The 25,104-nt window shown below is 43.4% G+C and overlaps 1 protein-coding gene across 1 annotated transcript in view; it reads right to left on the bottom strand.

Annotated features, from left to right (window-relative positions):
• LOC144691973 (putative methyltransferase NSUN7) overlaps positions 1-25,104 on the bottom strand; it is a 151,447-nt gene that overhangs the window by 94,183 nt on the left and 32,160 nt on the right. Inside the window, exon 3 of the mRNA XM_078560888.1 lies at positions 437-570. Within this exon, the coding sequence (XP_078417014.1) occupies positions 437-570 (134 nt within the window). The remainder of the gene's footprint in view (positions 1-436; positions 571-25,104) is intronic.

Raw genomic sequence — 25,104 nt, 5'->3', positions numbered from 1 at the left:
TTCTCTCAGTAAACATCAAAATGATGGCCTGCAAACTGATCGACTATGAGCATTTTCTTAGGACACAAATTTCAGAGCATTAGAACACACATATAGGACGTTTTTTTTTTAAAAAAGGAGTTTAGTCAAAAGCTAATGGAAATAAAATAATGTCCAGTCAGTTTCCATTAGCCTGACTTTTGTTAGGTATGACGCCACAGTGCATCCATACCAGCTGAAGGGAATTTACAGTTTTCGTTACCGGTTTATGCAGCTCTCCAATGAAGGTTATTTAAAAAAATACTTCTTTTATACAGCAATTAAAAAAGACTGGGATATCCACCATCCGTATTACTTACCCATAGAGCTACTTTCTAATATTAAAAATCTGAAATATAATTTTTAAAACTTGACTACCAATTCTGCTAAAACCTTTAGCAATTTTCACTTTACATACTTGAAAAGGCTCCTTTCTACTTCTCTAACTTCTGGTATTATATCCTGCTTTGCTTCAGAGATGCTTCGTGGTTGGAATTTACGATCTTGGTAATCATACAACATAATAACCACCAGACTTGTTGAATCGATAGACTGGAAGAAAATAAAATAAATGCAAAACATGATAACAAATCAGGATAAACAGAAAGCTATACCAATATTTTATGAAGTTAAATGAATTCCAGTTTATAGGCTCAGCATGTTCAGTATATCATTCAGCTATTGCTATATAAATGTGAGTGAGCCACACCATCTTTCCAACCTTAGAGGGAGAACAGGGAAGGTCCCAAGTAGACATGCAGATGTTGAGGGAGATGCCTCACCTAGTTGATGAGCTGCTGGGCAGTGCAGCAGGAGCTGGACAGCCACCTGAGAGCAGTAGTGTCCCAAACACAATGGTACAGGTTGGGAACTAACAGCTCCCCAAGATAACAGATCAGGGAAATACAGCAACCCTGAAACCCCAGTGCCCTTGGGACCACCACAAGGGGGGGGTTCAAGTGCAGTTAGAACTAAACTGAACCCAGAGCCCAATCAACCATTGAGTGCCTACCAAGGGGTGAACACATCTGAAGGTAGCCAGGAGGGGCCAAGTGAGAAGGTGGTTTCCACAGTTGAAGCCTCAGCTGCCAGGCTGGCAGATCCCAGAGCCTCAAATGCCCAATCAGCAACTCTGACCCAAGAGCAGTGGGAGGATGTAGCCACCTCACTTGGGAAATTTAAAGAAATTCACGGGGATCCGCTGGAGAGTCCGTGACATGGATGTGGGAGAGCCCCCACCAATACATCAAAAGCACTACCAGCTGAGCCCCAGCCAGCTAGCCCAGCCAGATAGGAAACCCAGCACCTGCTGGACTCCAATATAGCTGGAGCTCCCCCCAATACCCTGGAGTTGGATCTTGCAGCCTTTTAACCAACAGAAGAAATTATTTAAATAAAAGTAAAATACGGCAAATGCTGGAAGAAGAGTAATACGGACTTGAAACGTTAACTCTGTTTCTCTCTTCACTGATGTTGCCAGACCTGCTGAGTTTTCCCAGCATTTTCTGTTTTTAACAAAGAAATTACATTGACTGACACCCTGCCCCACGTATAAACCTTGAGAATGTAGCAGGGAACTGACGTTTCCCCGCTACCAGCTGTGTGTGTTTGTTTTTTCAGGACTGAATGAGAGAATGCTTCCTCACCTCCTATTCTTCCTTCTTAAGACCACATATAGTAAAATAAACTGAAATGGAATTCATTTTATTTTTCTCCAAAGGGGAAGCATGTCCCATCCAGGAGGCAGGAAGAAAAATGTACATATCTAAGTCAGCCTGGCTACTTCATAAAAATTTTTTTTCCTGTTTTCTTTCAAAATGGACAATTGCTGGGCTGATAAAATGGCTGCAGCTGATCATATGTTAATAGTTTTGGAAGATTCTAAGCTGTTCCAATGGACAAAGGCCACCTCATCATCCTCCTGGAATGTGACTTGTATTGTATAAACATTCCAGCCAAGCCAACACAAAGGATTTGTAGATGGTACGTCTGCACCAGCCAGAGCGGACAAAGGCAGAGCTGCTTGGGACTCGTCATAACCAACATTGTACTAATGGTTCTTCAGTTGCCTGCTCAAAACACAATGGGTTTTAACAAGGGTGCCTCATTAGCTGAATAGTTTGACCCAAAATCACCCTGTCACATGACTGAGATTGAGCTGTTTGAATTCCTTTAATTACACAGCTTTTAAATTTTATCTTCTGTTGCGGTTTGACCTCCGAAGAGAACCGACTCCAGGCTAGCAGCCTGCCTCTGACCTCTATCTCTCTCCAAATCTGATTTCCAGAAAGAAATCTATATTGTGCGTACAGAGTGAAATAATGCCCAGGACACAAGAATACTTTGCTGCATCTTCAACATTCTCAACCTAAAACCAAGTTCCTAGAACCAAGACCAGGAATTCTGCCAGACAAAGCCACCTAAAAGAACCTTCCCTGGACATTGATCCTGGGCTCTGGGCTCACGTGAAACCATAATTATTATTTTTATCATGGTCTTTGCCCTGAACCCCTTTCTTTCCCTTATCCCTCTTTTATTGTATGAATGCAAAAGGGGCAGACATTGCAAAACCCCTTCCCGCGTTTTGTGTGCGTGTAAAATAAACTACCCCACTTATTTTACCTTATCTCAAGTTTGCTGTGGGGTGGTTAATAGAGGATTGGATTACTACAAACTGGAGGGTGGGGGAAAATATGCCACCGCTTATAAAGTGGGAAATCAAAAATCAAAAACACCTTTCTGTTTACAAACGGGTAGTGAGTGGAGAATTCAGGGCTGTTTAAATTAATTCCCCTACTGTCCATAATATATATTATATATAATGGTTCTCTGCGTCCCTTTCTAGAAAAGTAATTGAGCTGAATTTTACATCCTGTGGTCGGGCACATGCCCGACCCGATCAGGCATAAAATCGCGCGAGAAGGCTTCAGATGAGTGTCCCGACATCATCACGCACTCGCACGATACTTCGCTCAGCAGGCCCACATAAAAGTCGGAAGCGCGCCCGCCGACAATTAATTGGGCAATTAAGCTCATTAACGGCACAATTGTCTCCATTCCTTCGTGGCCCATTGACAGACAGACGAATCGGCCACGCAGCCTTTGCATTTTTCATCAAACCTTATCCAAGCGCAAGATGAAATTTCCGCTATGAAATAAAATAAAAATAAATATCTGTGGGCAGCATTTTTATCACCTATATTTTCAGGTGATTGATTGTGATGCATGGGCATTTTTTTCAGCTTTTAAAACCTTTATTTGGGCATTTTCAGGTCTGCAGCTCCCTGAGACAGCTAACTGCCTTTAGGAAGCTTTCTCGCAGCACTCACCCATGCCCACGGAAACATTATCGCCCGTCCTCTTCCCGCCCCACCCTGGCAGCGCTGAGCTTTTCAGCGCACATTTCATGCTGGCTGACCGTTAATTGGCCAGAGAATTGTGGTCGGCTGTCGATCACGGTCGGGGGTCCGTTTCGTGACAGGTCCTAGGCCCGTCAGTAGCGCGGGCCTGCCAAAGGCAAAATTCAAGTCACTGGTTCAGTGGTAACCAGCAGCTCCAGTTAATATATTTTCCAGTTAATTTATTGCAATGGAGATTCACTAGACTAATTCCTGGGATAGCGGGATTGTTTTATGAGAAGGGATTGAGGAAACTGTGCCTGTATTCTCTAGAGTTCCAAAGAATCAGAACTGATCTCATTGAAACTCACAAAATTCTTGCAAGGCGTGACAGAGTAGATGTCGATAGGATATTTCCCCTGGCTGGTGATTCTCGAACCAGGGGACAGAGTCTCAGAATAAGGGGCAGGTCATTTAAGACTGAGATGAGGAGCATGATGTCTTGGCTAAAATTCAGATAAGAAGCAATATGACCAGCAGGAACAGTAGCCTGCTGTTGAAAGTGAGGAGCAACAGAGGGGTGAAGCTAGCAGCAGGAACTACCCATGATATAGGGTGTACAGGCAAAGGTTGAGTTTCTTTGACATGTTGGAACAGCAGTGCTTCAGAATGCTCAGTATTCCCATCAGGTGGTGGCAGATATCCATGGCCTTTGAGAAGGCAACCTTCACCCTGGTGGAACAGGCAGCCAAGGTTTAACCGTGGTTGTCTAACTGACCGTCACCCTCAATTTTTTTTTGCCTCCAGATCCTTCCAGGGCTCTGCCAGAGAAATATCTGTGATTTTTCAACTGACAGCCCACAAATGCATAGGACAGGTCACTGATGGTTTGTTGGCCAAAGCCAGCAATTACCTGACCAACGTCTGCAAGGACATCAGCAAACATCCACACCTCTGACTTTATGCTGGAAGGAAGGCCAATGATGAAGCCGTTGAAGATAGTTGGGCTTACCCTAAGGATCTCCGGCAGTGATATTCTGGGCTGAGATGATTGGCCTCCAACAACCACAACCATCTTTCTGCTAGATAGGACTTCAACCAGTGGAGTGATTTTCCTCTGATTCCCATTGCTAAGGTCTCTAGATGCCACACTTGATGTCAAGGGCAGTCACTCTCACCTCACTCATGGAATTCAGCTCTTTTGCCCATGTTTGGGATAAGGCTGTGATGAAATGGCCCTGAAAGAACTCAAACTGGACAACAATGAGCAAGTTGTTGCTGAGTAAGTGCTACTTGATAGCACTGTAGACGATACTTCCATCGCTGATGATTGAGAATAGACTGATGGGGCTGTAATTGACCAGATTGGGTTTGTCCTGCTTTTTATGGACAGGGCCCCTTAAAATCTACCTCTTTGACCAACATTTTGGTCATCTGCCCTAACATTTTCTTATTTGGTTCAGTGTCATATTTTGCTATATAATACCTCTGTGAAGCACCTAGAGATGTTTCATTATATAAAAGGTGCCATCTAAATACAAGTAGGTGAACTTGGAAGTTCTCTTGTTTCAGAAACTGACCCGTGCCTTTAAAGAATATTTAAGTGACAAAATGGAATATTTTGTCAAAGGCAAAATTTTGCTGTCTAATTTTAGTATAGTACCTGTGGAGTTAATACCAGTTTTACTTTAAGAAAATACTGAGATTTGGCTGTACTTTAAGCTATGTGATGAAAAATGTGGAATGAGAAAATTGGGAGTTTCGAGTTTAATATATGTGTCCATTGCAAAGTTATTTGGATTGATACCATCAGTTACAATTTTAATACAATAAATTTCCAGAAGGCGATCTAGAGTATTTATTATCTTAGAAACTAAAATAGGAAAGAGGTAAAAGGAACTGTCTGATAAACATAGAATAATAAAGCCCTTCTATCTTTTAGGTGGAACAGATCCAAAGATTAGGCATCAGGCTGGAGATATTGGCATAGTGGTAATATCACCAGACAAGCAATCCAGAGACCAGGCTGATGCTCTGGAGACACAGGTTCAAATCCCAACGTGGCAACTGGTAGAATTTAAATTCAATCAGTAAAAATCTGGAATTGAAAGTTAGTCAAATAGTGACCATGAAATCATTGTCGATTGTCATAAAAACTCATCTAGTTCACTAATGTCTTTTAGGGAAGGAAACCTGCTGTCTTTACCTGGCCTGGCCTACATGTGACTCCAGATCAACAGCAATGTGGTTGACCCTTAACTGCCCTCTGAAACAGCCTAGCAAGCCACTCAGTTCAAAGGCAATTAGGGACAGGCAACAAATTCTGGCCTTGCCAGTAACACCTATATCTCATAGGCAGAATTTTACGAGTCGGCGAGTGGAGGCGGGGCCCGCTCGCCAACGCATAAAATGACGCGTGAATTAAGGCCATTGACAGGGTCAATTAAGCAATTAAAGGACCTGTCTGTCCAACCTTAATGTTGGCGGGCAGGCCAGGAGCCCCAGCGGGAACTAGAAAAAACATGAAACCTCATCCACGGGCAGGATGAGGTTTCATGTAGGCTTTAAAAATTTTTAATAAAGGTTGTGTAAAAATTATAGACATGTTCCAACTGTCACATGACGGGACATGTAAGGGAAATTTTATTTTTCTATTTTTGTCTTTTTTACATTTACAGACGATCTCCCTGAGGCTGCACTTAGCCTCAGGGAGATGAGTGCGCTCTTTCGTGCACATGCATGAAAGAGCGCACTATCGATTTTGGGATTCCCCCCCCGCCCGCACTGGGAGCGCATAGCGCTTCCCTGCGGACATCACTCTGGGCGGGCCTTAATTGGCCTGCCCACGTAAAATGGCACCACACCGATCGGAAGAGCGCCCATATGCACCCGCCCATCAACTTCCCCTCCAATGGGGGGAAAATTCAGCCCCATGAGAAGAATACAATAAATTTTACTTTTATCAGATCAGTGTATGTATTAACATTACATTCCAGCAGTACCGTAAAACTTTACGTACATGTACCTTCAGATTAATTGCGAATAGGAAATGGCCCAAAATTATCCAGCAATATACCTACATGAAAACTATTTTAATAAATCATTAATAAATATGACAGACTTCAAAAACAAACATTACAAATCCAAACAGTTCCTTTCAGCAGGTGCTCATGGTGACATTAACCAATGTATGAAAGAACCTGTAACCATTCTGCTTATTTAACTCTGTAATACTCGACTGCACCTACAACAAACATGTCCAAACTTGTTCTGGTTTCTACCCACAAATGAAACCTTTTTGTGTGGATCAAAATAGATGGACAACAGAATATCTAGATATGTCTGATGAAAAACTTTCAGCACAATGTTGATAAATTCCACACCAGATGGACTGCAGTGGTTCAAGAAGGCAGCTCACCACCACTTCCTCAAGGGTAAATAGGAACGGTCAATAAATGCTGGGCTTGTCGTGATGCTCAGGTCTCATGAAAGAATTTCAAAAAATCTAGCAAATGTCCCATAGAATTACTGGAAGGTAGTCTTGAACCTCAATCATAACCTCGTGTCAACAGTAACAACCTCTATTTATATAGCGCCTTTAACATAATAAAACATGCCAAGGTGCTTCACAGCAGCATTATAAAACTAAGTATGACACTGAGACATAAAGAGATATTAGATCTGATGACCAAAGCTTGGTCAAATATGTAGGTTTTAAGGAGTGTTGTGGGGCTGGAGGAGATGACAGAGATAGGTGGGGGCATGGACATGGAAGGATTTGAAAACAGGGATGAGAATTTTAAAGGCAAGGTGTTGCTTGACTGGGAGCCAATGTAGATCAGCGAGCATAAGAGTGAAATGTGAAGAGGACCTGGTGGGTGTTAAGGCATGGGCAAAAGTTTTGAATGACCTCAAGTTTACGCAAGGTAGAATCTGAGAGACCAGCCAGGAATGCATTGGAATAGTCAAATCCGGAAGTAACGAAAGCATGAAGTCAATTCAGTACCTCTGAAATGTAGTCATTGTTGTAATGTGGAAGCAGCAGCAAATTTGTACACAAACGGAAAGGAAATAACTGTGAGAGTATTTGTTATTTTTAGTGATGTTGGTTGAACGTAAACATTGTTCAGCTCACCAGGGAGAATTTTCTGCTCTTCTTCGAAATAGTATGGGATCCTTTCCATCCATCCGAGAGGGCAGGGTCCTCAGTTTAACATCTCATCTGAAAGTCTACACTGACAGCACAGCATTGTCCGATGTCAGCCTCAATTATGCACTTAGGTCTCTGGAGTGGGACTTGAACCCACAGCCCACAGGCTCAGAGGTGAGATGCTACCACTGAGGCACAACTGATACCAATTATGAATCTCAGATTAACAGGCAATGGCTAGTGAGGTGCCCCACTGAAGGGCATTAGGATTACTTCCATTGTTCCTTCCATTTTGAAATGGGCTGGCTGTCCTAGGCATTGCCTGTCCCACGTAAAATTGAGGACAGGTCAGGGGCAGGTGGAAAGGCCACTTGGGGAATTTTACAGGTACCCCGCCTGCAAAGCAGCTGGCAGAGGACAGAAAACTCTGCCCTATCATTTGCAGTTTAGTTCTTCACAGTAAGAGGAACATAATGGTTCCAGAGAAAGAGCAATCCAGTTTATCAGGGATAAGGGGTATTTATAAATTGGTTTCGTGTCTGACACTGACAAGTCTGGATTTACTGCCCATCTCCAGTTGCCTCAGGGACCACATAGCATTACGTGTATGCCAGAGCAGGTTCTGGTGACAGATTCCCTTCCTTTAATGAAGTGTGCCAGCTGTTTTAGTCATTTTCTGGTGCCAGCATTCAAAGCAACAAATTCATTTAATTCAAATGCACACCTTGCCATGATTGGATTTAAAATCCTGGTCTGTGGACTATTAGTTTTGTGTCATAATCATTTGTAACAACACCGATTTTAAAGCTTTGCTCAGGCACTAAATATTTAGCAACTTATTAACCTGTTTTGGTATCAATAAATATCTCAACCCATTGCGATCATTGCATGAGTCCTCCCCTCAAGTTAGAGGCATAGGAAGATTAAAACAGATTGAAATACTGAATGACAGATTTTTAAATAGACAGCTATAAGGCAAAACTTTTCCCAGACTTCGGACGCAGAATTCAAGCCGGGAGAAGGTGAAAGTCAACCCACTGATATGCAGAAGTGCAGCACACTCATTATTTTGAATTATTACATAAGGACAAGTTGTACTGTACAAACTGTTACTCTGTAATGGCCACCTGCAGTAAAATAAAGCAGATCAACGATTCATATCTGACCTCAAGTGCTTTCTCATTTCACTTTCAAAATGATTGAAAAGATGCCATGTGGCGGCACACGCAAAAGACACAAATATCCAATTCAAATTACTATCATTACACCCCTGGATTATATTATCAGATAGTTGCATATTGAGCAGTAGGGGCACAGGCAGAATAGGATGCACAAACCACTTAAAGGAGTGCCTGTGATGATGTGCTCAAGAGAATATCTGACACAAGACCATCAGCTTGTAACGCTCAATAACTACATCATTATATGATGGCACATTTCACTTTCCTGCCTAGCAATCATAGAGGGGGCTGAATGAAGCAATAATTTAGAACTGCACTCTTTCACTTGCAGGTGGTAGGAACTTGGTGTTTACTCCACAAGACCTTTCCAACCAGAGGGAGGGGATTTAGATCCCATTGGTTAAGACTGGTTTCAAATTTAACTTAAAATACTCAGTCCTCCATGTTGAACACCACTTGGAAGAAGCACTGAGGGTGACAAGGGCACAGAATGTACTCTGGGTGGGGGACCTTTACGTCCATCACCAAGAGTGGCTTGGTAGCAGCGCTACTGACCGAGCTGGCTGCGTCCCAAAGGACACAGCTGCTAGGCTGGGTCTGCGGCAGATGGTGTGGGAACAAACAAGAGGGAAAAACATGCTTGACCTCGTCCTCACCAACCTGCCTGCCACAGATGCATCTGTCCTTGATAGTATCTGTAGGAGTGACGACCGTATAGCCCTTGCGGAGATGAAGTCTTGTCTTCACATTGAGGATATCCTCCATATCCAGCTTCACCTGCTCCACCCCCCTTAAACCGTATAAATTTCTTCTCTATAGCTCTGAAGAAGAGTCATATGAACTCGAAACGTTAACTCTGTCTTTCTCCCCACAGATGCTGTTAGACCTGCTGAGTTTTTCCAGCATTTTCTGTGCTCTGGTCTTACATCTTCCATCATGTTATGTGGCACTACCACTGTGTTAAATGGGAAAGATTTCAACCAGATCCAGCAACTCAAGACTGGGCATCCATGAGGCACTCTGTGGGACATCAGCAGCAGCAGCAGAATTGTACTCGAACACAATCCATAAACCTCATGGCCAGTATATCCCTCATTCTACCATTACCACCAAGCCAGGGGATCAACCTGGTTCAATGAAGAGTGCAGGACGGCACGCCAGGAGCAGCATCAAGCATATCTAAAAATGAGGTATCAACCTGGTGAAGCTACAACACAGAATCGTTACAGTGTAGAAGTTGGCCATTGGGTCCATCGCGACTGCACTGGCTCTCTGAGCATTTTAACTTAGTGCCAATCTCCTGCTTTTGCCCCATAGCCCTGCACATTGCTTCTAATTAAATAATCATCCAATGCCCTCTTGAATGCCTCAGTTGAACCTGCCTCCACCACACTTCCAGGCAGTGCATTCCAAACCCTGACTACTCGCTGTGTGAAAAAAATTTTTCTCACCTCGCATTTGCTTCTTTTACAAAACACTTTAAAACTGTGCCCTCTGGTTCTCAATCCATTTACGAGCGGCAACAGTTTCTCCCTATCTACTCTGTCCAGACCCCTCATGATTTTAAAAATTTCTATCAAGTCTGCCCTTAGCCTTCTTCTCTCCAAGAAAAACAGTCAAAGCTTCTCCAATCTTTCCTCATAACTGAAGTGTCTCATCCCTGGAACCATTCTCATAAACCTCTCCTGCACTCTCTCCAATGTGTTCACATCCTTTCTATAGCGTGGCGCCCAGAACTGTACACAATACTCCAGCTGAGGTCTAACCAGTGTCTTATATAGGTTCATCATAACCTCCCTGCTCTTGTACTCTATGCCCCTATTAATGAAGCCTAGAATACTGTATGCTTTAGAAACAGCTCTCTTATCTGTCCTGCCACCTTTAATAACTTATGTACATATACACCCAGGTCTCTCTGCTCCTGCACACCCTTTAGAATAGTATCCTTTATTTTATACTGTCTCTCCATGTTCTCTGTAACAAATCGTATCACCTCACTTCTCTGCACTGAACTTTATCTGCCACCTATCTGCCCACTCCACCAATGTATCAATGTCCTTTTGAAGTTCTACATTGTCCTCCTCACAGTTTACAATTCTCCCAAGTTTTGTATCATCCACAAACTTTGAAATTGTTCCCTGCACACATAAATCTAGACCATTTATATATATCAGGAAAAGCAAGGGTCCCAATACTGACCCCTGGGGAACTTCACTACAAACTATCTTCCAGCCCAAAAAATGTCCATGAACCATTACTCTCTGTTTCCTATCCCTCAGCCAATTTTGTATCCATGTTGCTATTGTCCCTTTTATTCCATGACATATAACTTTCCTCACAAGTCTGTTGTGTGCCACTGTATCGAATGCCTTTTGGAAGTCCATATACACCACATCAATGGCCTTGCCCTCATCAATCATCTCTGTCACCTCTTCAAAAAGCTCCAGCAAGTTAGTTAGACACGATTTTCCCATAACAAATCCATGCTGACTCTGGCGAATCAATCCACATTTGTCTATGTGACTACTAATTCTATCCCAAATAATTGTTTCTAGAAGTTTCCCCACCACTGAAGTTAAACTGACTGGTCTGTAATTGCAGGGCAGATCCTTACAACCTTTACTGAACAAGGGCGTAATGTTTGCAATTCTCCAGTCCTCCAGCACCTCCCCCAAATCTAGGGAACATTGAAAGATTATTGCCAGTGTCTCTGCAATTTCCACTTTCACTTCCTTCAATATTCTTGGATGCATCTCGTCTGGTCCCGGTGCCTTATCAACTTTAAGTACCGGCAGCTTATCCAATATCTCCTCCTTATCAATTTTAAATCCTTTTAGCAACTGGAAAATTGCCCAGGTTTGTCTTGTACACAAAAAGCAGGACAAATCCAACCTAGCCAATTACTGCCCCATCAGTCTACTCTTCATCATTAGTAAAGTAATGGAAGGGATCATTAACAGGGTTATCAAGCGGCATTTGCTTAGCAATAGCCTGCTTACTGATGCTCAGTTTGGGTTCCGCTAGGGTCACTCAGCTTCTGACCTCATTACAGCCTTGGTTCAAACATGGACAAAAGAGCTGAACTCCAGAAGTGAAATGAGAGTGACTGCCCTTGACACCAAGGCAACATTTGACCGGGTGTGACATCAAGGAGCCATAGCAAAACTGCAGTTAATGGGAACCGGGGAAAACTCTCCGCTGGTTGGAGTCATACCTAGAACAAAGGAAGATTGTTGTCCAGAACATCACTGCAGGAGTTCCTCAGGGTAGTGTCCTAGGCCCAACCATCTCCAGCTGTTTCATCAATGATATTCCTTCCATTATAAAGTCAGAAATGGGGATTTTCGCTGATGATTGCACAATGTTCAGCACCATTCATGACTCCTCAGACACTGAAGCAGTCCATGTCCAAATGCATCAAGACCTGGACAATATCAAGGCTTGGGCTGACAAGTGGCAAGTAACATTCATGCCACACAAGTGTTAGGCAATGACCATCTCCAATAAGAGAATCTAACCATCACCCCTTGACATTCAATGGCATTATCATCACTGGATCCCTCGCTATCAACATCCTGGAGGTTACCATTGACCAGAAACTGAACTGTCCACCATCTACAAGGCACAAGTCAGGAGTGTCATGTAATACTCTCCACTTGCCTGGATGAGTGCAGCTCTAACAACATTCAAGAAGCTTGACACCATCCAGAACAAAGCAGCCCACTTGATTCGCACCACATCCACAAACATTCACTCCCTCCACCACTGACGCACAGTAGCAGCAGTGTGTACGGTCTACAAGATGCACTGCAGAAATTCACCAAGGCTCCTTAGGCAGCACCTTCCAAACCCACGACCACTACCATCTACAAGAGCAGCAGATACATGGGGACACAATCACCTGGAAGTTCCCCTCCAAGCCACTCACCATCCTGACCTGGAACTATATCACTTCACTGTCGTTGGGTCAAAATCCTGGAACTCCCTCCCTAACAGCACTGTGGGTGTACCTATACCACAGGGGCTGCAGCGGTTCAAGAAGGCAGCTCACCACCACCTTCTCAATAGCAATTAGGGATAGGCAATAAACGTGGCGCCCACATCCCATGAATGAATAAAAAATGAAATTCTAAAAAGACTGATTGAAACACTTGATTTTGTTTCTTGTTACTACGTCAACAACCTAAGTGCATGTTTTGTCTCTAGAATTCATTTTTTCTTGTGTGCATGTGTCTGTGTGTTTGAGGGGGTAGGTTTTCCATTGCGTTTACATTCCATGTGTTGTGTGAATAAACGTTTATCTTTTCTTTTGATTTAAACTTACCAGGAAGCCTGTTTCATGTCTATCCTTTAAAATCACAACACTCAAAGAGTTTAAAACTCTCCCTCTAAAATATACATCTTGTTGCAAACAACTGAGAGGTGAGGGAAAAGGGCGAAAGTATTTACACCAACTCTCCCTGTCGGTAACAGTGTAAACATTGTGAGGGGGGAAACATTAAGGGGTTCAGCATCTTTGAAAGTGGTTAAATTGCCAGGCCTGAATGAAATCTATCCCAGGCTGCTAAGGGAAACAAGGGAAGAAATAGTGGAGACTTTGACCCTCGTTTTCCAATCCTCTCTGACTACAGGCATGCTGCGGAGGATTGAAGGACTGCTAATGTTGTACAACTGTTAATAAAGGGAGGAAGGGATGGACCGAGTAATTATAAGTCAGCCAGCCTAACCTTGGCGGTGAGCAAAACATTGTAAGAAATTCTGAGGAACAGAGAGGCACGGGAGAGTCAGTATGGATTTGTTATGGGAAGGCTGTATCTGACTGACTTGATTGACCATTCTTCTTGCCACCTCAAAAATTTCAGTGAGGGTACCATGTTAGATGTAATCTATATGGATTTTAGCAAGGTCCCACCTACATGGCAAACTGGCCAGAAAAATAATATTCCACAGAACCCAAGGGTAAGTGACAAGTTGGATTCAAAATTGACACAGTGGCAGGAAGCAAAGGGCAATGGTCGATGTGTGTTTTTCTGACTGGAAGGTTGTTTCCAGTAGCATTCCACAGGACTCAAAACTGGGTCCCTCACTATTACATATCTAATTATTTGATAAAGTGCTACATAACAGCCTTGTCAACAAAATTAGAGTCCATGTAATAAAAGGGACAGTAGCAGCATGGACACAAAGTTGCTGAGTGACAGGAAGCAGAGTACTAGTGAACAGTTGTTTTTCAGGCTGGACGAAGGTATACAGATGGGTTCCCCAGGCATCGGTGTTAGGACCTTTGTTTTTCTTGACATGTATTAGCCACCTAGACTTGGGTGTATGGGGCGCAATTTCAAAATTTGCGGAAGACATAATACTTGGAAGTATTGTGAATTATGAGGAGGAAAGCAATAAACTTCAAGAGGACATCGAAGGGCTAGTGGAATGGATGAAAAATTGGCCAATGGAATTTAATGCAGAGAAGTGTGAAGTGATTCATTTCAGTAGGAAGAACAAGGAGAGACAATATAAAATAAAGGGTACAATTCCAAAGGGGCTGAAGGAGCAGAGGGACCTGGGGGTACATGTGCATAAATCATTGGAGATCGCAGGTCAGGTTGAGAAAGCAGTTAATAAGGAACATGGGATCCTGTGCTTTATAAATAGTGGCATGGAGAACAAAAGCAATTTATGATAAACCTTTATAAAATACTGGTTCAGCCTCAGCTGGAGTTTTGTGTCCAATTCTGGCACCACACTGTAGGAAAGATGTGAAGGCATTAGAGAATGAGCAGAAAAGATTTACCAGAATGGTCCCAGGGATGTGGAATTTCAGTTATGTGGACAGATTGGAGCAGCTGGAGCTTAGAGGAGCTGGAGCTTCTCTCCTCTTCTTAGAGGAGAGAAGATTGAGAGGAGATTTGAAAGACTAGTTCGAGATCATAAGAGATCTGGATAGGGATAAACAGTTCCTCTTGGTAGAAGGACCAAGAACCATAGGACACTGATTTAAGGTAACTGGCAAAAGAAACAATGGCAACATGAGGGTTTTTTTTAACATATGCAAGAAGTGGTTAGGATTTTGATGCACTGTCTAGGAGTGAGGTGGAGGCAGATTCAATCAGTGCCTTCAACAGAGAATTGGCTCATTATCTGAAGAGCAAACATTTGCAGGATGACAGGGAAAAGGTGGGGCGGGGGGGACATTAGGGTGAGTTGCTGTTGCAGTGAGCTAGCACAGTCCTTCTGTGGTGTAACCAGACTACAATTTTACGATTGATTTGCAGATGATACAAAAATTAGGTTTGCAGCTGATGGTGAGGAAGAAAGCTATAGGCTACGGGAGTATATAAATGGACTGATCAGGTGGGGAGAAAAGAGGTTCAATCTAGAAAAGTGTGAAGTCATACATTTGAGAGGGCAAACAGGCAAGGTGTACACAATAAATGACTTGATCCTGAGAAATGTGAGGAACAGAGGGTCCTTGGAGACGATGCCCATAGATCGCAGAACGTAACAGGACAAGTAAATAAGGTAATTAAGAAGGTACATGGAATAGTTTGTTTTATTGGTTGAGGCAGAGAATATAAAAGCAGTGAGGTTATGTGGGAACTCTATAAATCACTAATTAATCCAAAGCTTAAGTACTGCATCTGGTCACTAGAGAGGGTGAAGAGGAGATATACAAAGATTTTGTCAGGAATGAAGACTTTTAGCTATGAGGAAAGATTGCAATATGTTGGGATTATTCACTTTGGAACAGAGGAGGCTGAGGGGAGATTTAATTCAGGTGTGGTATGAGGAAAGAGCTGGCTAAGGTTGGTTGGGTAAATAGATTGAAAGGTATGGTGGTGAATAAACAGTGAGAACCTTTTAAAAGAAACAGTTCAATATGTTCAACAAAAATACATTCTATTTTAAAACAAAAACTCAGCAAGAAAGACCCGTCCACCACTTACTAAGGAAGTTAAGGATAGCATTAGATTAAAAGAATGTGGTACAAATCTGAAATTAAAAGCCTAATGATGACTATGAAACCATTGTCGATTGTTATAAAAACCTTTCTGGTTCACTAATGTCCTTTAAGGAAGGAAATCTGTCGTCCTTACCTGGTCTGGCCTACACGTGACTCCAGACCAACAGCAATGGCCTAGCAAGCCACTCAGTTGTAACAGACAAACAAACCGCTAAAAAGTCACAAAAGAGGAACGAAACCAGACGGACCACCCAGCATTGACCTAGGCACTGGAAATGACAACGACAATCTCAGCCTTGCCGACCCCGCAAAGTCCTCCTTTCTAATGTCCGGGGGCTAATGCCAAAATTGGGACAGCTGTCTCACAGACTAGTGAAGCAACATTCTGACATAGTCGTCCTCATGGAATCATGCCATACAGATAATGTCCCAGACTCCACTATCACCATCCCTGGGTATGCCCTGTCCCACAGGCAGGACAACCCAGCAGAGGTAGCAGCATGGTGGTATACAGTTGTGAGGGAGTTGCCCTGGGAGTCCTCAACATCGACTCCAGAACCCATGAAGTCTTGTGGCATCAGGTCAAATATGGGCAAGGAAACCTCCTCAAACACACTCCGTAAACCTCATGGCCTGGCATATCCCCAACTCTACGATTACCATCAAACCAGGTGATCAACTCTGGTTCAACGAAGAGTGCAGGAGTACATGCCAGGAGCAACACCAGGCATACCTAATAATGAGGTGTCAACCTGGTGAAGCTATAACGCAAGACTAGTTGCATGCCAAGCAGCAAGTGATAGTCAGGGCTAAGCGATCCTACAACCAACAGATCAGATCTAAGCTCTGCAGTCCTGCCACATCCAGTCGTGAATGGTGGTGGACAATTAAACAACTCACTGGAGGAGGAGGCGCCACAAATATCTCCATCCTCAATGATGGAGGAGCCTAGCAAATCAGTGCTAAAGATAAGGCTGAAGCATTTGTTACAATCTTCAGCCAGAAGTGCCGAGTGTATGATCCATCTCGGCCTCCTCCAGAGGTGCCCAGCATCACAGATGCCAGTCTTCAGCCAATTTGATTCACTCCACGTGACATCAAGAAATGGCTGAAGGCACTGGATATTGCAAAGACTATGGGCCCCGGCAATAGTACTGAAGACTTGTGCTTCAGAACTTGCTGCGCTCCTAGCCAAGCTGTTCCAGTACAGCTACAACACTGGCATCTACCCGGCTATATGGAAAATTGCCCAGGTCTGTCCAGCACACAAAAAGCAGGACAAATCCAACCTGGCCAATTACCGCCCCATCAATCTACTCTCGATCATCAGTAAAGCGATGGAAGGAGTTATCAACAGTGCTATCAAGCAGCACTTGCTTAGTAATAACCTGCTCACTGATGCCCAGTTTGGGTTCCACCAGGGCCACTCAGCTCCTGACCTCAATGCAGCCTTGGTTCAAACATGGACAAAAGAGCTGAACTCCCAAGGCGAGGTGAGAGTGACTACCCTTGACATCAAGGTAGCATTTGACAGAGTGTGGTAACAAGGAGCCCTAGCAAAACTGGAGTCAATGGGAATCAGGGGGAAAACTCTCCACCAATTGAAGTCATACCTAGCACAAAGGAAGATGGTTGTGGTTGTAGGAGGTCAGTCATCTCAGCTCAAGGACATCACTGCAGGAGTTCCTCACGTTAGTGTCCTCAGCCCAACCATCTTCAGCTGCTTCATCAATGACCTTGCTTTCATCATACGGTCAGAAGTGGGGATGATCGCTGTTGATTGCACAATATTCAGCACCATTCGCGACTCTTCAGATACTGAAGCAGTCCATGTCCAAATGCAGCAGGACCTGGACAACATCCAGGCTTGGGCTGACAAGTGGCAAGTAACATTCACACCACACAAGTGTTAGGCAATGACCTTCTCCAACAAGAGAGAATCCAACCATTTCCCTTTGATGTTCAAAGGCATTACCATCACTGAATCCCCCACTATCAGCATTCTGGGGGTTACCATTGACCAGAAACTGAACTAGACTAGCCATATAAATACCGTGGCTACAAGAGCAGGTCAGAGGCTAGGAATCTTGCAATGGTTAACTCACCTCCTGACTCCCCAAAGCCTGTCCACCATCTACAAGGCACAAGTCAGGAGTATGATGGAATACTCCCCACTTGCCTGCAGCTCCCACATCACTCAAGAAGCTTGACACCATCTAGAACAAAGCAGCACCCTTGATTGGCACCATATCCACAAACATTCACTCCTTCCATCACCAACGCACAGTAGCAGCAGTGTGTACCATCTACAAGATGTACTGCAGGAATTCACCAAGGCTACTTCGACAGCACCTTCCAAACACATGACCACTACTATCTAGAAGGACAAAGGCAGCAGATAGATGAGAACACCACCACCTGGAAGTTCCCCTCCAAGTCACTCACCATCCTGACTTGGAAATATATCGCCGTTCTTTCACTGTCGCTGGGTCAAAATCCTGGAACTCCCTTTCTAACAGCACTGTGGGTGTACCTACACCACATGGACTGCAGCGGTTCAAGAAGGGAGCTCACCACCACCTTCTCAAGGGCAACTAGGGATGGGCAATAAACGCAGCCCAGCCAGCATTCTTTCTTTCTTTCTTTCACCATTAACTTTCTCTCACCATTTACTACTCTGTTTGAAGTGCATGGAGCACAAAGTTATAATGTGTGTGCAAGCAACACTGCATTTTTATTCTCATTCTCTCACTCAGACACACAAATAAATGCACAGACACACACACGAGCAACCTCTTTTTTATCTCAGAAATGTATCCTCTTATATATCTAAATTACTTGAAGGAAAGCTATGGGGTAGAAAATGATAAAGAGATAAAGTCGAATATCGCCTCAGTGCTGACGTATCCACGGAAATTAAGTTCACTACAAATGCTTAGACTGAACAATTCAAGTTCAGCTCAGAGTCACAGCTCTGGGCACAAATATCAAGCACAAACCCAGGCTTCTGGGAGTAGATGACCCCTTTCAGTAAAAGCTTTAATGCAGCATTAAAAGTCACAAAAGACAATACAATCAGTAAATATTATTATTATTCATTGTGCAATTGCTAATTAAAAAATGTTTAACTCTTTTTCTCCCCACAGGCATTGCCTGGCTTGCTGAGTATTTCTGCCATTTTCATTTATGTTTCAGATTCAGATCACCCACAGTATTTTGTATAGAATAAACCGCTAAATTTTCCATACAATTGTTTTTAGGATATGATCAGAAATGGGTCTGGAAAGCAGAAAAGTCTGCAGCTGGGAGATAATAGGGAAGTCAGGAATACTCAAAACATGTAGAAGCAGCACGAGGTTGGGCCCAAAGTTAGATTAAGCCCTGTGCCTGGACTTAACACTCCCCCACAGGTGGGTTTGAAGGCATTGGGGGGCTTGTTAAATCGAGTGGGTGGCCAGCCTTTATACCAATGACAGGGTGTTGGATGGCCCTCCCGCCAGTGGACCAATTGAGGCCCTTAAGTGGGCAACAAATCATCCCACCACCACAGGGATTTAACCAGCAATGGGGAGGCCCAGGCCAAGCAGCCAGTCCAGCGGGTTTCCCTGCGTGAGCTGGGCATGGGGTGCATGCCTCCTTAACAGGCCCCCTGGGCCAAGTGATGGGCTCCCAACAAGGTTTTACTCCCCCAGCTTTGACTCACACCCAACCCCTGCTATGGCCTCTCAAACCCCAGCCCCCATCCCCTTGCCCAGGCCTGCCAGCTTGGCAACCGGCGTAGTTCCACAAACTGACCCAAATCCTGGATCCAGTACCACACGCCTCTGTCCCGAAGAGCTGGAGTTCTGGCCTCTGTTCCATGAGGCAGGGCTTCCTGATCCATACGGATGGAAGTCATGCCTTCAAACTGGCCATTAAACGGCTGTGAAGTAGTTGGTGTTCCACTTAGCCGGCTCGCACCTCCCCTTCCTCCACAACCAAATGTTTTAGCTTTGGTTGGGGGTGGGGGTCTTTTGGCTCTCCAGTTGGCGGGCGACAACCCCCTCATCTCCACAAAATTCCACCCATAGATACTGACTGTAGTTGACTAAGAAGGAATACATTACTTGATTGTACAAATTGCATGTCACTTAAATAATGGAACACTCAGCTGAGTTCCAGACCAGCTTATACAAGCGCTCACTTTATGTAATTACAACAAATAAAATGATATAGATGGCAAAGGTCTCAATTGCAATAATGTCCTGGAGTTTGTGGTAGTTAGGAAAGTAAAGTCATCAGTGTTCATTGTCATCTCTCCTCTGAAACTGACAGCAACCTCTGAAGCATGCATATACACAGTCAAACATTTATTTATAATATATATTAATGATTTGGATTATTTACAATATATACTAATGACTTGGATGAGGGAAATAAATTTACTATTGCCAAGTTTGTGGCTGACACAAAAATAGAAGGCAAGTGGTGAGGATGACACAAAGAGTCTACAGAGAGCTATAGACAGGTTTAGTAAGGGGGCAAAAACTTGGCAGATGGAATATAATGTGGGAAAATGTGAGGTTTGCACCTTGACAAGAAGCATAGAGGAGCTGGATATTATTTAAATGGAGAATGTGCTGCAGCTTTCTGTAGTCTGAGGGATTTGGGGGTCCTCATGCATGAATCACAAAAAGCTAACATACAAGTTCAACAGGTAATAGGGAAGGCAAATGGAATGTTGGCCTTTATTTCAAAGGGAATGGAGTATAAAAATAGGGAAGCCTTGCTAAAACTATACATGGCACCAGTTAGACCACACCTAGAATACTGTGGACAGTTTTGGTCCTCTTATATAAGGGAAATATACTGGCATTGGAGGCAGTTCAGAGAAGGTTCACTAGCTTGATCCCGGGTATGGAGGGATTTTCTTATGAGGAAAGGTTGAGTAGATTGGGCCTGTACTCAATGGAGTTTAGAAGAATAAGAGGCAACTTTATTGAAATACATAAAATTCTTAGCGGGCCTGTCAAAACAACTGAGAGGTTGTTTCCCCTTGTGGGAGAACCTAGGACCAGAGGGCATAGTCTCAGAGTAAGGGGTCGCCCATTTAAGACAGAGATGAGGAGGAATTTCTTCTCTCAGAGGGTAGTAAATCTGTGGAATTCTTTACCGCAGAGGGCTGTACAGGCTGGTTCGTTAAGTATATTTAAGGCTGAGAAAGACAGATTTTTAATCAATAAGGGAATCGAGGGTTATGGGGAAAAGGCAGGAAAGTGGAGTTGAGGATTATCAGATCAGCCATGATCTCATTGAATAGTGGAGCAGACTTGATGGGCTGAATGACCTACTTCTGCTTCTATGTCTTTTGGCCTTATGGTCTAACATGGAATCTATAAGTTGCTGTCAGTGATTCTACACTTCTCCATAGGGCGTGCTGCTGAAGCCTCCGCAGGTGGAAATCAATTAGAGACCACTATTCTGAAGAGAACTTGCCCTTTTACTCAGTAATATGGTTTTAAAAACCTTTGAAACAGTTAGACCTTGTAAATCATGAGCACCTACTATTGCAGAAGTGTCTCTCTGGCCTTAAAATTTACATTTATGAAAAGTCAAACTTTTTCCATTATAACAATTCCAGATTTTTAATATTAAAAAATAAGTTTGTTAATGATATTTCAGCTTCTAATGTGTATGCCCCAAGATTTATTTTGCTCACTGTAAAATTTTTAAAAATTGAAGGATAATCAGTGCATTTCGCTTCCTGGGTTTGTAGTCTATGAGAATTCTTTAACGTGATTTGCCACTTCTTCCCTTTGATGACATCACTGCTGCTGGACACCTTGACTTGGCATCAGATACAAATTAACATCAGGAAAGGTGAAATCTTTGGCAAAAAGTTTTCTAGATCTTTGTGGACTGTTCTGTTCAAGGTCAGCAGCGCGCGTCATTATTTTGTCGCAGACTGTAAAATACAGGCCCATCTGCCAGAGCTGAAATCCTCAAATGTGGTTAGCCACTGCAAATTTATTAACCAATAAATAATAGTTTTTTGATGGGAAATGCAATCACTATATACTGCAACTAATTTTATGCTGTTAATGATGAAGCACTTCTCATGCCAATAAGGTTACTAATGTGTATGTCCTACCTTTGTGCTGTGGATTTTGCCTTTCCTGATGTTAATTTGTATCTGATGCCAAGTAAAGATGTAAAGGTATCCAGGACTAGTGATGTCTTCAAGCAGGGTAAGCAGCCAATTTCACAATTCCAATGATATTCCTTGAAAAAAAATTTCCACTAACAAGATGCTACCATCAGTCCAAAAAGACGTTCTGTCTATCACACAATTGAGCAATGTCGTGTATGAATTTCAGGTGCAGTGCCAGGTATATAGGCCACATGTCCCAACGATTGGCTGATCAAATCAAACAGCATGTGCCTTCAGTTGTTCGTAATAGGCAGAGCACAGCCTGCATTCAACGCTTCTGCACTTTCAAAACCCAAAACAAAATGCCTACTCTTAAATGTGATTCTGCAATTGGGCAGCACTTTCTGAAAAATCCCGAGTGTGCCAATAGATCCACTAACAAGAAGAAGTGACATACATTCATACTCAAAAACCCGTTCTCTGTGAACAAAGGAATATGTACAAGCCTTCACATTTTTTGAATTAGTTGGGACCTTGAAGAGCCTTTCGTTTCTCACTGCTTTCTCCATGGCAATACCTTGGCCAGAGTTGACTTCCCAACCAATTAGTACCCTTTTCTCCTGTGGTATAAATTGTGGTGATAGTTTGCAATTTCGCATTCTTGTGCTTGTCCAGCTGAGTGCAAGACGAAAAGCTTTGGCAACATGTCTCTCTTTTCAGCAATATTCTAAATAAACATTTCAAACAACTTTATAAGTAAAATCATTCCATACTGCATACAAAAGTCAGCGATTCACCCATGGCAATTCTTTTAAAGCCCATCTTCCATGTATCTTTGTCTGTCCTAGTGTTCCTACACAGTGCTACCTCAGTGGTTGCAACCTGGCTGCTGACTTTCAGTGGAAATAATTTTTTTAAAACTCAGATGTCTCATGGAAAACGCTTGTGCTGCAATGGAAGCTGAGACATTGGCTACCGGATGCTGCTGCATCATGGTTTGGTCCACAGGTGTGCCCATGGAGCTGGCCACCAATTCCACAGTAGAAAAAATTGGCTCCAAGTTCTATGGAAATCCCAGTGCCAAGTTGGTGGCAGACTCCTCTAGCCTTGGACTGCCTGACCAGTTTGCCCTTCTTGGGTGACCAAAAGGGGAGAGGCAGGTCAGTAAGGTTGTGATGGGGGTGGGGGGGTGGCGGTGGAATAACAGCTACATATCTACACCATCTGCAGCTTGTAAAATAGAAGGGGGGAGGTAATATATAAGGAGGATTAGATATGAGGATATTGTCATCCTGGATGGTTTCACCCTTGCTGCTGGCCACAGCCTCAATACTTGATTGATTTGATAAGGTACCACATCAAAGGTTATTACGGAAAATAAAAGCGCATGGCGTAGGGGGTAACGTATTGGCATGGACAGAAGATTGGCTGACTTGCAGACAGCAGAAAATTTGCATAAATGGGTCTTTTTCAGATTGGCAGGATGTGACGTGGAGCCCTACAGGGGTCTGTACTGGGGCCTCAACTTTTTATGATTTACCTGAATGACTTAGATGAGGGGAGTGAAGACATGGTAGCTAAATTTGCAGATGACACAAAGATAGGTAGCAAAGAGGACATGAGAAGGTTGCAGATGGATATAGATAGGTTGAGTGAGTGGGCAAAGATCTGGCAAATGGAATTTAATGTGGGGAAAAAGTGAAGTTGTTCTATTTGGCAAGAAGAGAAAAAAAGCAGAGTATTACTTAGTTGGAGAACGGCTGCATAATTCTGAGGTGCAGAGGGATCTAGGTGTTCTAGTACATGAGTCACAAAAAGTTAGTATTCAGGTACAGCAAGTAATTTAGAAGACTAATGGAAAGCTATCCTTTATTACGAGAGGGATTGAACATAAAAGCAAGGATGTTATGCTTCATTTATACAGGGTACTGGTGATACCGCACCTCGAGTACTGTGTGCAGTTTTGGTTTCCTTATTTAAGGAAGGATGTAAATGTATTGGAGGCAGTTCAAAGGAGGTTTACTAGATTGATGCCTGGAATGAGTGGGTTATCTTATGAGGAAAGGTTGGGCTTGTTTCCATTGGAGTGTAAAAGAATGAATGGGTGATTTGATTGAAGTATACAAGATACTGAATGGCCTTGACAAGGTGAACTTCAAAATAATGTGTCATCTTGTGGGTGAGTCCAGAACTAGCGGGCCCTGTTCTAAAATTAGGGGTTGCCCTTTTAGGACAGAGATGAGGGGAATTTTTTTTCTCTCAGAGGGTTGTGCGACTTTGGAACTCTCTGCCTCAGGAGGTAGTGGAGGCAGGGTCACTGAATATGTTCAAGGCAGAGGTAGATAGATTCTTGTTAGGGAAGGGAATCCAAGGGTATCGGGGTTAGATGGGAATGTGGAAATCGAAACACAAGAAAATCAGCCATGATCTTATTGAATGACGGAGCAGGTTCAAGGGGCCAAATGGTCTCCTCCTGTTCCTATTTCTTATGTTCATATAGTGGGCGTCCCAATAAGGGCCACTGTCTCCTCCACATAGGTAAGGATGGGTAAGTACACCTGTCCCTTCTGGTTAGCTCCTGTTCCCTCTGGTTGTGCATCTTGTCCTGAAAGAGAGGGAAGTGGGTCAGTGAGTGATGAACAATTTATCTAATGTGACCTTCATGGTTGAACAGCTGACATTGTGTGATGTGGGAGTGCAGCTTGCAGCATTGCTAAATGTGTGAAGGTGTACTGTAGCATATGAATGTGAGGTATGAATCTTTGTTGATGGATATCATTGGTAGTTGAGTGATGGTGGTGGGGTACATGGAGCAGTATCTGAGGCTAGTGATGCAGTTAGTAGGATATGGCATTTGATGATGTGTTTACTGATCTTGACCACTCATGCAAGGTCATTAAACTTCTTGCGGTACTGCATCCAGGTCCTCAAGCCTTGACTCCTGCTGTTGACCTCTAGGACATCTACTCCCACTGCCTCTGAATACATGTCTGGATATCCCCTTCCGGATATAGGACATCAATTTTCCATTGCACTTCCTCCACCATGGCCTCCAGTGCAGTGTTCAAAAACCTTGGAGCACACCCTCTCATATATTGTACCATTCTTCTGTCTTTCTCAAGTCAGATTCAGCTCCCACTGCACTGCCAGCACCTGCTCTGTTGCATAGTGCGCTTCCCTTTTAAGAGGTGTAGGCTAGCTTTAACTGATGCTAGTCACTCATGATATTGGCATCCTGTTCAGGCATCCAGCCAATCAACAGCATGGTTAGTACTTCCTGGACACCGAAATCATTTAAAACAGCAGGCAGCACAACGTTCGCAAGC

Source organism: Cetorhinus maximus, chromosome 1, assembly GCF_964194155.1.
Source record: "Cetorhinus maximus chromosome 1, sCetMax3.hap1.1, whole genome shotgun sequence".
Taxonomy (NCBI): domain Eukaryota; kingdom Metazoa; phylum Chordata; class Chondrichthyes; order Lamniformes; family Cetorhinidae; genus Cetorhinus; species Cetorhinus maximus.
The sequence above is the reverse complement of the archived record's forward strand: the minus strand, read 5'-3'. Positions and strand labels throughout refer to the sequence as shown.